General features: G+C 42.6%; 1 protein-coding gene across 3 annotated transcripts in view; it reads right to left on the bottom strand.

The window, feature by feature from the left end:
* Herc3 (HECT and RLD domain containing E3 ubiquitin protein ligase 3) overlaps nucleotides 1–16,333 on the bottom strand; it is a 90,002-nt gene that overhangs the window by 55,859 nt on the left and 17,810 nt on the right. For all 3 annotated transcript variants that reach the window (XR_015685645.1, NM_001446372.1, NM_001446373.1), the window contains 7 exon segments: nucleotides 11,159–11,318; nucleotides 10,265–10,341; nucleotides 9,259–9,480; nucleotides 8,281–8,372; nucleotides 6,939–7,069; nucleotides 5,671–5,831; nucleotides 2,786–2,862 (listed from right to left, as the gene is read on the bottom strand). Coding sequence is in view for 2 of the 3 variants with exons in the window: in NM_001446372.1 (NP_001433301.1) it covers nucleotides 2,786–2,862; nucleotides 5,671–5,831; nucleotides 6,939–7,069; nucleotides 8,281–8,372; nucleotides 9,259–9,480; nucleotides 10,265–10,341; nucleotides 11,159–11,318 (920 nt within the window). In the remaining variant the exon portion in view is untranslated.

The following is a 16,333-nucleotide window of genomic DNA, read 5'->3' as shown; positions in this document are numbered from 1 at the left end:
CTGTCCTTCACCCATGAGGAGGTGCTCTTCTAGAGTGTCTGTTTCAACTCCATCACAAGCTTCCCGGGTCTCCTTCTCCTTGCTCTGAGTCACCAGGCTATAGAGGTATTGGTTGCCATAACTGCTCCCTCAACTCTGATGAAATGTAATATAAAAAAAGGTTAAGTCAGACACGATGGTACATGCCTGTAATCTCAGCACTTTGGAAGTAAGGAGAGGGAGGAGAATCAAGAAGAGTTCAAGATCATCCCTTAGCTATGCAATGAACAGAGAATTCTCAAGACCAGCCAGGGCTACAGTAAAACCCTGTTTTAATACATTTAAGAAACACAGAATTTAGTAAGCAATTTCTGGAAATTCAGTGCCCTTTCCCCCTTCAAGTGCTTGTGTGTGCTGTGCATGCCTTTACGGGTGTATTTTCATGTGTGTGGGTACACACATGCGCATATACAAGAGGTTGACCTGTTCACTCTTCCGTGATCACTCTCCACCTTATTCATTGAAACAAGGTCTCTTAAGTGACCTTAGAGTTCACCAATGGCTCGTCTGGCTAGTGCCACAACCAACCGACTTTTACAAGGGTTCTGGGGATCTGAACTCTCATCCAAACACTTTGCAGGGCAAGCATTTTCACTACTGAACCATCTCCTCAGCTCAAGTATATACCTATAACTTAAGATGTCGTATAACATGCCTTCAGTATGTTTGAGTTTCATGTTCACACATGCAGTGCTTCAAGAGGTCATATGGTCCTACCTCCATGATGTACTGGAGTTGGTATTAGTTTTTGTGTAGACCTGGGTTCCATTTCCAACATACTTTGTGTATTTGCAAATATTTCAAAATCTAAAAGAATCTGAAACATTGTTTTTCTGGCTGTCACTTCACATTAAAGTAGTGATAAGGTAACTAGAGGTAATTAGGTAAGAATAAAATTTTCATTCTCTGTATCTAATAAGCATCTAGAGTGTGTGCATGTGAGTGCATATATACACACATATATATACACACAGTATTTTATACACATATAAGATATGCATATATGTAGTACATATAATATAGATATTGTATACATAAGCATATGTTGTAATAGCATGTAAATAAGTATGGCTTTATACTTGAAAAGACAGGGGTACCACGGCTGCAGGGACAGCACTTCAGAACCTGAGACAAAGGCCAGCCGTATGCTTCAGGTGAGCTTGGCTACCTTTTTCAAGGTGGGGGGGAGGGATGTTCCACTGTGAAGTTAAAACTTTAATGGGGAGACCTCTCACCAGTTGAAACTTTAACTTACCAGCTAACTAACACTATCATATACCTTACTGTTTTCCATGCCCAACACTACTGATATATTTAAAACTCAGCTGCCTAGACTATATTGTATATTTATTAAAGGAAGGAAATTTACGTTTTATGTTTAATTCTCAGAAAAAAATTAAAAATTGGATATTATTTAAGTCAGTTTCTCAGGTGGCTATGGTATAGAGCTTTAATCCCAACACTCAGGAGGCAGAGGCAGATAAATCTCTGCCTTAGAGGCCAGCCTGGTGAGTTCCAAGACAGCCAGGGCTACACAGAAAAACTGTCTCAAGAACAGCAACAAAAGACAGAATCTTAAGTCAGTTTCATTCAGAAATAAATTCCTACAAGCCAATTTTTGAAAACCAAATAAGTTACTGAAGAGACCCCATGTTTTCATCATTCATTTTATAGCCTCAGCTCCCTGTAGGATTTTTCTGTGAAGTTATAAAGCTGAACCCAAGGCAGCTATTCTACATCTCCCTTAAGACGGCTCATACACGGCTTCCTGCAGGCTCCTGACCTGAAGCTTGGCTGAGCAGCTGCAGAACGTCACAGAATGGTACTAAGGACACAGATGGTGGTGTCAGAGCAAAGGGGAGGCTTTCCCAGTGTCCCATAGTCTCCCGCTTTTCCAGTTACTGCCTTGAGTTTGCCCCCCTTCTCCCTGCAGAGCTTGTTAAATAGGGAGCATGAGAAGACAATGGAAGAGAACCACAGCTCAGCACTCGTCAGCTGGCTGCCCTTGACCATGAAGAGCAGAATGAATTAAATAAATGCCACTGATTCTTCTATCTACACACTTTGAGCCCTGAAAGGCCATATGCCACATCTCCTTTCCCTTTCGCCCCACCTCCACACCCTTTCTTTTCCTTTGAGACAGAGTCTCATGTAGCTCAGGCTGGCCCAAACTAGCCTCCTAGATAAGAACTGCTGTGTCTACCAAGTAAGAGCTAGGGTTACAAGTGTGCCCTGCCATACCCATCCATACCCATGTATGAGACTCGTCCTTTGTGCCTTAACAGGAACAAGAGAAGGGAAATCTTGGTCTGGTATCATGACTAGGTGATAAATAATAAAAAAAATCTGAACTTTTTTGAACCTCTCTTATATATTTATTATATACTCGGTCACACCAACAATGAAACCCACTAACTTATCAAACGCCTAGAATTCGTTGGTACTTAACAGTGAAGAAACAGAAAAATGGTAACACAAACGCTCTAGGCCCCCTTAAATTTCTTTTACAACAAATATGAATATAAGGGATTAATTCTACACTATAAATCAGAACTTTACCATGTTAAGAACAAGATAATTATTAGCAAGTCAAAGGAGTTTAGTTGAGCTAACGTTGTTCAGTTTGATTCTTTTAATAAGAAAAAATCATCAGTAGAAACAAAGAGCCGCAAAGCTTTTGTGTATCTATTAAAGAAAACGCTGATTACCATCATTCTACTTTAAATGTGATAAAGGAAACTCTTACCTCATATGTGGAGCAAAGTACAAATGTCTGGTCCCCTCCGGAGAAGATCTGCTTAACCACGCGGTACTTAAAGCGATCTGTCAAAAAGCATTTCAAACAGTATGTCTGTCAATAGTCGCTCCCTCATCCGCTCCTGATGTTCCAAAATATGCTCCAGAAGCTTATCTGCTTTAATTGTATGAGGAGGGAGGCCCTCCTTGTTCACTGCCCAGGACTGTTTCTAGTTCAGTTAAAAATAAACACATGCAATGGTGCCCAAACCCTCCCAGCCTGCCTCCCTGGCAGCCAGCTAACCCTGACCCTGTTTCTATTTCTCATGCTAACTCTGTCATGCCACCAGCCAGAAACCTAAAATGGACACTGCTATAAATAGTAACATATGCATAGCCATTGCACAACTGCAGGCGCCCCTCTCTGTCTCCCTTCAGGATGATGCTAGCAATACAAGGACCTCTTTTCCAAGTCCCAGGTTGATATCCCATCACGGGGATATTCTTAAGACCACCTAATAGCTATTTTTAAAAAATTTAAAAAATTTTTTAAATTAAAAAATAATTTTAAAAATTAATTATATCATTTCCCCTTTCTCTTTATTCCCTTATCACCTACCATATACCCTCTTCCTCTCTGCCTTTTGAAATTATGGCCCTTTTTACTTGGTACTATTACACACACACACACACACACACACACACACACACACACACACACAAATACACAAATATACAAATATACAAAAACCTTCCTGTTCTGTTTAGTGTTACCTGTATATATGTATGCACTTCTGTGTATGTGTGTATGTGTGTGTGTATGTGTGTGTGTATGTGCAAGTCTGTGTGTGTATGTCTGTGTATGTCTGTGTGTGTATGTCTGTGTGTGTGTATGCCTGTGTATGTGTGTGTATGTGCATATGTGTATGTGTGTATGTGTGTATATGTCTGTGTGTGTTTGTATGTCTGTGTGTGTCTGTGTGTATTTGTGTGTGTTTATGTGTATGTCTGTATGTGTGTGTATGTGTGTGTGTGTCTGTGTGTGTATATGTATGTGTATGTGTGTGTATGTGTGTATGTGCATATGTGTATGTGTGTGTATATGTGTGTATATGTCTGTCTGTATGTATGTGTGTGTACATCTGTGTGCGTATGTCTGTATGTCTGTGTGTGTGTGTGTGTGTGTGTGTGTGTGTGTGTGTACAGATAAACATGAATGATTACTTCTTCTAACACCCCTAATCTCTTGTGCTGTTTCATCTTCCCATACCTCTCCCCTCCTCTCACACAGAGCATACTCTCTTTAAATGGTTTGCCTCCTTGGACATAAATTTACACTTCCAGGTAAAGCCCTGCTCCCTCACAGTCCTCCTCTAGCTGTAAGACTCCTCGGTGCCTTTCCCTGCAGTCTCATATCACCACAAAGGGCCATGAGTACATAGCGTATGACATGAAATTTGGAAATGTTCTTATTTCTACCATACTTTGTCAAAGCTTACAGACATAAGCTTACAACTACCTAAGTCAAGCCAGACTGTGATTTCATTATTAAAAAGTATGGTTTCAAATAAAACTTGAGTTTCTTGACTTGCTTATTGTCTGGGAGGAAGAAGGGATTGAGACAAGCCCAGGCTGACCTAGGACTTGCAATCCTACTGTGTGTCTGTATTACAGGCGTGCACCATTAAACCCAGGAGCACACTTGCTAAGCGTATATATTCTGAGTACAGGAGAATGCCTGGAGAAAGACACCAAGCTACTCTTTGCTTTGGAGAATACTAATGTGCAGCCATGCTTTTTTTTTTTTTTTTTTTGGTTCTTTTTTTCGGAGCTGGGGACCGAACCCAAGGCCTTGCACTTCCTAGGCAAGCACACTACCACTGAGCTAAATCCCCAACCCCCAGCCATGCTTATTTTATATTTTAAGCTAACTACATCTCAGACATATCTGTCCTTTAAGTATTTGCTGAGTGACAGGTTTGAAGCAGCTCTGCGATGTATGATAGGTTTACAAAGATTAGACTATTCATTCCCTGGCCTTGTGGGTCACTGGACCCTTCAATGGTTCCTCCTCCTAGTGTGCCTAATTGACTGACTCTCTTTAATTTGCTTTTCACAAAACAAAGTAAGGGAACAAATAATTGTTATTTTAAATCATTATTAAGCCCTAAATTTGTTTAAAATTCAAAATTAAATTTATTAAATTATCCTTCTATTTAGTAACTCTGCAGCTCCATCTGTACCTCTGGATTTATGATTTCAGCATGAGGAAGCTGGTCAATACACATAACTGTCTTCCTTTAATCTCCAGTGAAATAAACAGTCGGCTTGCTCGATCTTCTCAAGAGAATCTTTCTTTTAAGAGGTCTCACCCCATTATCACCAGACACCATGCAAAAAGGGCACAGATTTTTGAATGAGGGAGATCTGAGTTCAAATCCTGCCTCTAGAATTTTTTTGATCTTCAGCAAGTTACCTCACCTCCTGGGAGAACAGTCCTTTGCTCCTGACAAGGGGGTGATGGCCAGTAGCTTTACGCTTGCTTTTTAGCAAACAAATTACCATTGCTATGGTAACAGAATTTGTTAAGCAATCAATTACGACTTGAAGATTAATTTTCACCACTTAACCACTGTAAGATATACACTACCTAGCACCTTGATGCCAACATCTTTGATTGTTCTTTAGGCTCTCGGTTGCAGACTTTCATGCAGGGTGAGTACTCAAATGATTTGATAATAGGTATCCAAAGACAGAAAGAGAGAGGGGGAGGGGAGGAAGGGAAACCCAACTCTTGTCTATTCCCTCTAAAGTAGTTAAAGACAAGTAGCAAATACATATTAAAATAATAGTTATGATTACTTAAAATATAATTCCAATGAAAATCATTCTTACCAGCTCGAGCTGAAAGCTGACCGCTGTGCGCAGCCCAGTGGCCCTTCACAGGAGATGGGCACTTGACATTACATGTATGTCCGGTTCCCAGCTGACCTTTAGCTCCACAACCAAATGCATAGATGAGTCCAGAAGAAGGCACAAGGGCTAGAGTGTGCTGTCTGTAGGAATAATAAACTCACTTTCACATAAAATCACAGAAATTCCTAGGTGTTCCCGTGTAGGGTAGCCTTGTCAGACTCTTAACTTCTAACATCTCATCAGGCATGGCTAACATGTGGCTGAAACCCATGACAGCTTTGAAAGTGATCCAACACTAAAGCATAAACTGGCTTAAAACGAGACGTTTATAATTTGATTGTGTGTGTGTGTGTGTGTGTGTGTGTGTGTGTGTGTGTGTGTGTGTTATAGAATTGCTAGAATGGAGGTTGTGCATGTATATGTGCATAGGTACATGCATACCTGCACAAGTGGGTAGACCAGAAATAATTTTTCTCTTATATTTAAAGATAGTCTCTCACTGAACCTTTTTAAAGGCAAAGTCTCTTGGTGAATTAGACTGACTTGACAGTGAGCCTGTCTCAGCCTGCCTCCGTGCTGACATTACAGATGGCTTTTCATGTGCTTCGTGGGGGTCCTAATTTGTGTCCTTGTGCTTGCAGGGCAGACTTGTAACTCACTGAACCCAACCATAGATGACAACCTTGTATTGCTGTGACAAAGGTCACACATGTGCCTACTGATAATGATATGTGGGAAGGGATTAACAACCTGTCATATCCTCCCTTTGGGATGAAAGAAAAGCAGAAGAGACCCAAGCAAGGACCTGTCTGTTACCTTCCTTCATTTCTTTCCTTCATTCTACTACTTGTCCTCTATTCTGTAAGAGGTCCAATGTCCACCCATCCGTCTGTTTACCGAAGTCCCTTCCTTCCCATACCTACTGCAGTCTGACTTCCCTAACCCAGGTGATCATGGAGCTGAGATTTCCTAAAGCAAAGCAGTGCACTGTGGCACATGCCTGGAGTCCTCCCTTCACTCAGGAGGTAAAAGGAGAAAGCCTCTGCTACATACCAAGTTTAAGGCCAGAACAGGGCACACTGACCTATACTATCTCAAAGAGGTGAGGAGAAAAGAAAAGAAAACAAACAACAAAAATATCTCTTTAAACGACCATGGCTCAGTGAGTCCACAGGCTTTCCCACTGCCAGATCCACTCTGCATCTCCCTACCATCACTACCATGAGAAGGCTTTTGGGGATGCTCACCTGCCACAGGCAATCTGAGTTACTTCACTGCCCATCAGTTCCAGGACTCTTCTCGGATTAACTTCATCATTCACAGAGTCGTGTCCAAGCTGTCCACAGGAGCCAGCACCAAAGGTAAACACGCCCCCACTCTAGCAAGGAACAAGGATTGGGTGACTTGGTAACTGAGTTTGAGGGCTGCCCTCTAAAACTTATTCATAAAATTCCATCTCATCAGTCTGTTCAAGGTATTATATTCACCCGATGGCTGTCAGCATTTCCTGAGAACATTTATTCCGTGGGAAAGAATAAAGGAAGGTAAGATGACAGCATTAGGGAGCAGGTCCACACTGCTTAAAGGACTGGTTGCCATTGGAGATTTGAAGAGCATGTAAGAGTGAGGTGATGTGGGGCTAGAGGGTTAGCTCAGCAGTTTAGGGAGAGCAATTGGTGCTCTTTTAGAGGGCCTGAGTTCTATTCCCAGAACTCACCATCCAAAGTTCACAACTACAGGTAACTGTAGTTCCAGGTGATCCAGCCTCCTCTGCCCTCCGCAGGCAACAGGCATGCACTTGCCTCAAATACATAACATGGGCGGTCACTTTTTTTAAGTGGAGTAATGTGCAAGGAGGCAAAAAATTTTAAAGGAAAAAAAACAGGTAAAATGAATACGATTCATCAGGTTCACTCGCATGTAGGAAACTGAGGCTCTACCAGCTCCGTAGGAAAGATTTTAAATTTGTACTTGAATAAATGCTGCATCAATATAAGATAACAACATGAAAAGGCCTTTCCAAGCTAGGCCTGCTGGCCCATGCTGGCAATTCCGGTACTTGGGAGGTAGAGGCAGGAGGGGCAGGCGTTGAAAGTCATACTAATGCATGCTGGGTGACAGGATAAAGAGGTTACGTAAGACCCTGTCTCACAACCACCACCAAAGTGAAGGAATGAAGGAAAGAAAGACAGACTTCTATTCTTTCTAGCATGTTAATGTTTTTAGAATTTTAAAATAGCAATTAAATTACTATCTGTTTTATATATTCAAATGAATTATTTTAAACGAACAAAGGATGGGAACTGTTTTTGCATAGGGGTACACACCATACTTTAAGTTACTTCCATGGAACTATTTTAAAATGTTACCTAGAGGAGATAGAAGGTTATCCAAGAGGAAAGCATATGCATATTTTTACAAAGCAGTCTTCTTTCTACTCCTCCCAAAACAATCAGAACAAAGCTAAAGAGAAAATATAATTCCAAGAATAGTGACTTACCACCATAGCTTCTCTGCGACATTTGAAATCGTCCATCTCACTGCCCGCCCCAACCCCAGTCCACATCCCAACCCCGTTAATCTCCTCACCTTTGTGAGAACTGCTGTGTGCTCCTCTCCACAACTAATATAGACGACTTTCTGTGTTCGTAAAAGCTTCACGTGGCATGGAGACTCTCGATCTAAAAGAAATTAAGCCATCAGCATGTCACGTGACCACCACTGGCCTTCTGCATGAGATATATACAACAATCGGCATGAACTTCCTATCCCCTAGTCTCCTGACTCACATTCACTTCACCTCTCTGCCTCCAACTCAACTTGAAAAGTCCAGCAAAATCTGAGTGTAATTTATCGAAACCTTAACTCGTAATCTCTCTAACTCCGTCCACTGCAACTCACGCCATCTTTCCTTGCCCCGTGCACACAGCCTGACCCTTCCGGCATCCCCTTTGTTTCCGACTGCACAGCCTTATCTTCATTCACCATCAAGCACTACAAAAACTTGACTCCTGTTTCCACCTCCCAGCAGATCCCTGCCCCTGGATCCACAATAGTGACTTAAACTAGACCACACCTCTCTTCAAAACCCTTAAGTTTCTTCTCCCCTCATTAGGAAAGGAAGTGAAAGTCCTCACATAACCTGGGGTCCTTAGTAGCAGAGCCCACATGGCCTCCCTTCCTTCTACTCTGCTTCCCCACCACTCTTCTTCCTGTTCATTCTTGTTCCTTTGACTAGAACATCCCTCACCAAGTCATCTACATGCCCCACTTCCTAGCCCCACCATAGGACTCAATGTGAATGTGTTCTTATCAGAGAGCTCCTTCCTGACGGACTTGTGATAAACACAAAGCTTATTCCAAAGCCATGTGACACATTATTTATTGTTTGTTAGTCCCATCCGCCCACTAGAACGTGGTCACAATGAAGTCACAGATGTCCTGACTCATTCACTGCTGCTCCCTCAACACCTAGCATCAGGCTATCTCACAGTAGGTCCACAAGAAGCATTTGCTCAACAAACAAACGTGGTTTTGAACTGAAGAGTGTACACAGACTTTACATACCTTTTTCATCACTGAGCCCTAGCTGCCCTGCATTATTCATTCCCCAGCCAAAAACGGCTCCTGAGAGAGACAGGGCAAAGCTATGAGCCCCTCCTGCAGCCACCTGAGCCAGTGGGATCCCTTCCAAAGATCTCACCCTCTGTGGGCTGGTTTGGGAGGGGAACTCCTTCCCCAGGCCCAGCTGTCCATGGCTGTTCTTTCCCCATGTGAAGAACTGGCCATCTGAAAGAACAACAGGGCAAGGGATGTTACAAACCAAATGATATAGATGACAGGTACAGACTCCATACGCAAAGATACTTCAAGCTGTTACACCATTCATTAGCTACCCTATAGACACCAAACTCGCCCAAATGAAAGGAGACACTGTGCTTTAAGATTTCCAAAGCCTAAATTAAATTAGCATTTCACAACAGAGAAGTAAACCCAATCCTCAGTGGCCTTCAAAGACTATCAACACTTATCTAAAGTGTTGAGGTTAAGTAAATCTACAGGGTTAAGTAAATTCAAGTACAAACAGGCTGGTGACCAGGCTCGTATCTAAGCAAGGTGACCTTATTTCTGACCACATTAAACCAGGAGACTTGGGACAGTTTCAGGAGCTGCAGCTGCAACCCCAGACTGCTAGAACAGAAGCCTGAACGGTATGCCCGTGCACTGCCTTACACTTCCCTAACTCCCGATTTTACGTTGATCTGGAATCCCCAAAGCAGAATGGAGCTTGAGAACAGATGGTAGCTTTTAAAAATAAAGTCCCACAAGTATTTTATATTCTCCAGCGGCCCCCTCCCCGACCCGCAGGAAACAGTCCTGGCCTTTGTTTCTGCTTTCCATAAGAGCTCAAAGAGCAATGATGCATCGTCCGCATCTCCAGGAAAGGATGAACTGCAGATGTTGAGTGACAAACGTCGCTGTTGTTAAAGCTTTCAAGTTAGATAACACAGGACTTCAGAAGAGAAATGCTTTCAGAATTAACATAGCATTAGCATATATTTATATAAATTACCAGCTGCCAGAGCCAAGCAGTGCCAGTTGCCACAGGAAACTTGTAATATGGTCTGCTGGTTCAGCTTCTGTATTAACCTGAAACAGAAAGGGGTCTTCTTAAATTTGCACTTGCACAGAAACACAATTATCACAATCATTCTCGAGTAAGCAGATTGATAAAAAGTATTATCTTGGCTAAAAGACCTTCAAAAGAATCAAGCATGTAATCTTGTCTGTTAAAAATTGGACTACAGCTTTCTTTAGGCTGCCTTAGGAGTTTACTGTTTAAACCAAACAAAAATTCTCCCACCCTTGGACCCATTTCTAAAATCCTACTATCTGCCACCCCCAATTCAGAAAGGAATTATTGGAGCATATGAAATCTTTGGGATCTCCGAATGATGGACTGTTTTCATAAATGCTAAGGGCAGATTATGGCTGACAGTGCTCAGGAACCTAAACTTGGGAAGTACAGATCGGAGGACCAGAAATATAAGGTCAGTCTCTACTACATAGTGAGTTTAAGGCCAACCTGGGCTAAATGAGACCCTGTCTCGGGGGGGGGGGGGGGGAGTGGAGGGAAAAAAAGGAAAGGAAAGGAAAGAAAAAAAGAAAAGAAATTTAAAACCTCCTGAACATCAATCAGTTCAGGGTAAATAAGTATAAAATAAAAAGGGCACCCTTTTTAGTCAACACATTTACCAGTTGCTAGGAGCTCATCCTGTAACTAGTCCACTAGAACAATTTCAGTTCTGGACCAGCTCACACGTTTACAACTTGAGGCAGACATTTCTAACAATAATCATTTTCTGTGTAAGGCAATGTGTCGTTACCAGGCGTATCAACAGCAGAAAGGAGATAACGACATGAAGGAGACAGTCCAAATCGAGAAGCCGTTGGGTAACATTCTCACCTGGGCACCGCCACAGAATCCTCAGTGGTCATGAGGCCCAGTTGGCCATCACTCCCTGCACCCCAAGAGAACAGCTGGCCCCGGTCACTGAGAGCCAGACTGTGTGACTCGCCACACGCCACGTGGATGATGTGCTGATCAGCCAGTGCTCCAATTTGCTCTGAAAGAGATCAACATACAGGAAGGAAATATATGGCGGGAAGAAAACAGTTGCCCCCCACCCCCCGTGCATTAGCCACGTTCACTGCCTGCCCAAGTACCTAACCAGGGGGCGGGGGCAGCATTTATTTCACCACACAGCTAAAAGGGCATGGTGCACTGTGGCACAAGGAGCACAGTGTGAATCCTCACGGTTGACACTTGGAAAGACAGTCTGGAATGCGGGCATTCCACCGGCTTTCTCCCTTACCTTTCTATTAAGTCTAGGACCCCAGCATACCGTATGCACGGTATCACCCACACTTAGGGCGTTAAACCTTAGAAACATCCAGAAACTGAGCCTACATCCAGTTGTAACAATGGAAGTGAACGACGGCAATCACCATCCCAGGCAATTTTATTTCATAACGAGAACCACGAAACCTGTAGGTTCACAGAGATATAAAACTTTGGGGATCCATCAGCACATGTCTGACATTTCATACCTGCAGACTAGACTTTGGTCATATTTATTCTCCTTGCATGTATCTAACATGCCTCCTCCTACATCCCCTTCCTGACCGCTGATGTCCTCCTTCCATTTGGCTTTTTTTTTTTTTTAACTGAGATTCCACATCTGAGAGAAAACACAAGCTACTTGTCTAAGTTCAGCATATGTCACTTAACTTGAGACTCTCCAGTCGCCTTTGCTTCTGCGTGGCTACCCCAACGTACGTACATGTGTGGAACAAAAGAAGCAACGCCGAAAGCTCTATAGCATCTGAATCAAATAACGCCGTTAACAAAATCAGTGACACAGAAAACAGACGTGTAGACTAGGAGACTCAGAAAGAACCACACTATTATAGCCATTGAGTTTCCGATAAACGTGCTGAAAGCATGCAGTGGAGGACAGAGCTTTTTTAACAAGGGGTCAAAGACTGAAACTATGGACCTACCTTATGTCCTATTTTAAAAAAAAAAAAAATCAGCTACATCTAGATGCAGTGACACATTCCTATAGTCCCAGCCCTTAGGAAGTAGAGGCAGACAGATCAGGAGTTCAGGTTATTTTCTGCTGTGTAGTGAGTTCAAGAGCCAGCCGCGGCTATATGTGACCCTGACTTATATAAAAAAGAAAAACTAAAATGTGATTCACAGATCTTCATGTAAGATCCACAATTGTGATTCTACTGCCAGTTTATATAGGGCAGGCGATGCTTTATGATGTGAGCATGGGCAGTGACCTTCAGGTTAGGCCTGAAGTTCTTCAGGAAACAAGAATTGGCACGTAGGATTGCACCTACGTAAAGGGCTTCTGTTGGACAAAGTAAACCATTAGCAGCCAAGGCTCGCCCACAGAACCATGTGTTCACCTGACAGAGGATTAGTCACCAACACACGTAACGCATTTTAAAACTTAAATGCCAGAAGGATAAATAATGCAGTTAATAGATGGGTAAATGAATAAATAATGTAGTTAATAAGTGGGTGAATGAATTAAGTCTTTTATCAAAGAAGTTGTTCAAGTGGACAATGAATAGAAACGTGTTGTCTTTAGTCACTTCTGCATTGAGACCACCCCAACCTGGTCAGAACGGCTGGCACTGAGAGAACAATGAACATGCCCGAGAGGCTGGCAAGGACATGTAGCTACTGTTAGTAGGAAAGTAAGTTAGTACAGCAACTGAGGAAGTTTCTCAAAAAACTAAAAACAATGATGTCCGCACTATCCAGCTGTACCGCTTTGGATGTACATCTGAAAGAGACAACGGTAGCATGCAATAGAGATGACCTGCATGGCTAAATTAATCAAATACTATTCACAATGGCCAGGTCATGGAACCATTAGCCAATAAAAACACAGTGCGTGCGCCCATGCACACAAACACACATGCACACACACTGTGTGATCACAACTGAAGAAATGATAATACATGTTTTCTGAGATGCTTTCTCTTTACCTCAGTCTATGACGCCCATCACTAACTGTTTTCTGCAGTGTGTTGAGGTCATCTTTTCCCTATCTTCTGCTCTCCAGATTTTTCTATTCTTGAAATTTTTGTTACATTTAATATGTGTGTATTTTACACAATTTTGTAAATATTATCAATATAGGTTCTGGCTATACTAGGTAGAACACATGCCTATCGTAGCATATACATCCTCAGATATTCCCTGAACTTAGGCAGACAAATGTGTACATATCTAAGCAGAGAGAACTGTGCAGGTTTACTATGCAGACATGTTGAACCAGAGTCCCAAATGTGAAAAGGAATGAGGCATAGTCTTAAAAGCAACGGGAGTGCATGAAATTCTACCAGGAACAATGACACCCCTTTCTCCCATCCACAAAATATTAATAGTTTTAAATACCTTTCTTGGCTGAGGTCCAAAACACACTGATGTTTGTACCCAGCCAGGAAATATGAGGATTTTACTCTGGGAAAATCACCCAGCTCTCTGCCACCTTGTCATCAGGTGTACTGCCTTGAAAGCTAGTAGCCACAATACATCTCCATGTTGAATTTCTTCCTTCATTTCACCACAAGTACATAGGCAGCTGCAGCACCTAATAACTGCACAGTGCCTAGGGCCAACCAGAAAGGCTGAAACTCAAGCTGATTCCCAGGGAACAGATAGATCTGCACATCAGAAAAGCTGACACTTTTGCCATTGCCTACCTGCAAGCCAAGGCTTTTAGGTAGGAGGCCCAGCCCCAGCAGAACGGTACCACATCACCACCACTACAAACATCCATGGCCTAAGTCACAGTGGACCCATATACATAGTTGACATGTGTGCACTCAAAACGCACCGTGACAAACCAATAATCCAACAAATAAGTAATAAACTTGAGAGCCTCGGCACCAGAGTAGATGAAGCAAAAGAATGTAAAATTAAGTCAAAGAAGAGACTCACTTACTGAGGAAGGAAACAAGTAAATAAACGTCAATGCCAGGCTGAAGATGGTGCACCTGCCTACCATGCAGCACTAAAGAGGGAGATGTCGAAAGAGCTAGAGGTGGTTAGCTCCGGACATGACATGAATATCAAACCCATGAACTCAAAGCCGTTGTGGTTACACGCATAAGATCCCATGTAAGATCCCATGAGTTAAAAAGCCCAGCATGGGGGCTGGGGATTTAGCTCAGTGGTAGAGCGCTTACCTAGGAAGCGCAAGGCCCTGGGTTCGGTCCCCAGCTCCAAAAAAAAAAAAAAGCCCAGCATGGAGCAGGGAAAGGATCCTGACCCTGACTGAGGAGCTACAACAGCTGATAGCTGCTGGGGGAGGGAAAGTCACTGAGCAGATATTTCCTGAGTAACTAGATTATTAGTCTCATTCATCTGGAAATGGTTGGAACACAACAAATTCAGTCCAGCCCTACTCTTTGGAAGCTTATAGACTAGGTGGGGATGGACCTTAGAGCTGAAAAGATTATCCAAAGCAGTTCACCATGTACTATAGGATGAAGCCTTCAACATATCAAAGTAAGCTGCCCCTGATCTAAGACTGGCCACTGCCAGTGCTGCTCTTTGATCTTTAACAAGCATCACAGTTAGGAGACACACGCACTCTTAGGAGCTCTGAGCAGTGTCTTTTGGTCAATGCACCGGCAATGTTTCATAACTGCAGTGACTAAAGATACCTGTTGACTCTGCCTTTTTGTGTTACAGCAATGACAATTTTGATTTATTCATTTATCTCATTTATTGTAGAGGGTGAGAAGCCCTTGTGCACACAGATAAACATGAGGGAAACCAGGAAAAGTTAAACACACATAGGAGCACTCACATGCACATGGACTTTGTGTTTAAAAAGCTGGCAACAGTTGTCTAATGATCACCGAAACAAGAACTGTCCCTCCATACATTTAACAAATACCTTGTTGTGCACTTGGATTTAGCTAGTAGGTTAAAAAATGCGAACTTCCTTATGTCCCAGCTTATACCCTCTTTGGTTCTTCCATAGGGATGAACGGAAAGTAAATATAAACAAGGAAAACAACTTGAGAATCAAATCTTATCAGGAAGACCTACTTGACCTGAGACACTTGTGTGGGGGCTGCAGAGATGGCTCAGTGGTTAAGAACACTGGCTGGTTTTACAGATGACCTGGGTTCCTTCCCAGCACCCACACGGTAGCTCACAACCACTCCAGTTCCAGGGGATCTGATGCGTTCCTATGACCTTGGACAGCAGGCACATAAGTAGCACCTAAACATACCATGAGGAAACACTTAACTCATACACATAAAAATAAGTCATCTGTGGACAAACATCCTAGAATTATTGAATCCCAACTGTCAGCCCGAACTCAACTCTTTTGTCCTTTACATATACTTCAGACAATAATACTGACCTACTTTAGAGCCAGCATGAGGATTAATGTGCTTTAAAAAGCTAATCATAGCATAGATGATGACAGCTTATAACAGGCATAAATACTCTAACAATGACAAGTAGCCAGAGCCTCTTGTTTTCAATGCAAGCCACTGGGTTAATGTTCTAAAATAATGCTAATCACAGAACACTAACACTCCTCACATAAAGATGGATGCTAGTTAACAAGTATAGCTTTTCAAAAATACTCAACTGTCTTTAAAGAAATTAGAATAACTGTCACAGGTAAAAAGCAGTAACTTTCGATTGCTCCCATCAACTGGTGGTCTATACATCACCAAGCATGAGCACTGGGTTGACTACTGCTGTCATCCCCATCCGAGAGGGTGATGTAGCTTCCCAGGCCACCTGCCACTCAAATGGGATCAGGGGAAGCCTGACAAGTGCAGTGTTGAACCTGTACGTTTCCTATGGTGACTTCTGCCTTTTACACCAATGTTACACACTTCAATAACATGGAGTCTGTAAAGGATCTCGACTGTCTCCTTTCAGCTCAGCCAGGATCCTTTTTTACCAAGAACTGTCATATCCTTCAGATGCCAAGAGAAAGCAGATACCTGAGCTGAGAGGCTAACTTCCAGCAGCAGCAATAGCAGCAGTCCCAGTTCTGGGAATTGAGGCTTTTAGATGTTC

Source organism: Rattus norvegicus, chromosome 4, assembly GCF_021556685.1.
Source record: "Rattus norvegicus strain SHRSP/BbbUtx chromosome 4, alternate assembly SHRSP_T2T, whole genome shotgun sequence".
Taxonomy (NCBI): Eukaryota; Metazoa; Chordata; class Mammalia; order Rodentia; family Muridae; genus Rattus; species Rattus norvegicus.
Note: the sequence above shows the minus strand (reverse complement) of the source record. Positions and strands in the feature narration are given on the sequence as shown.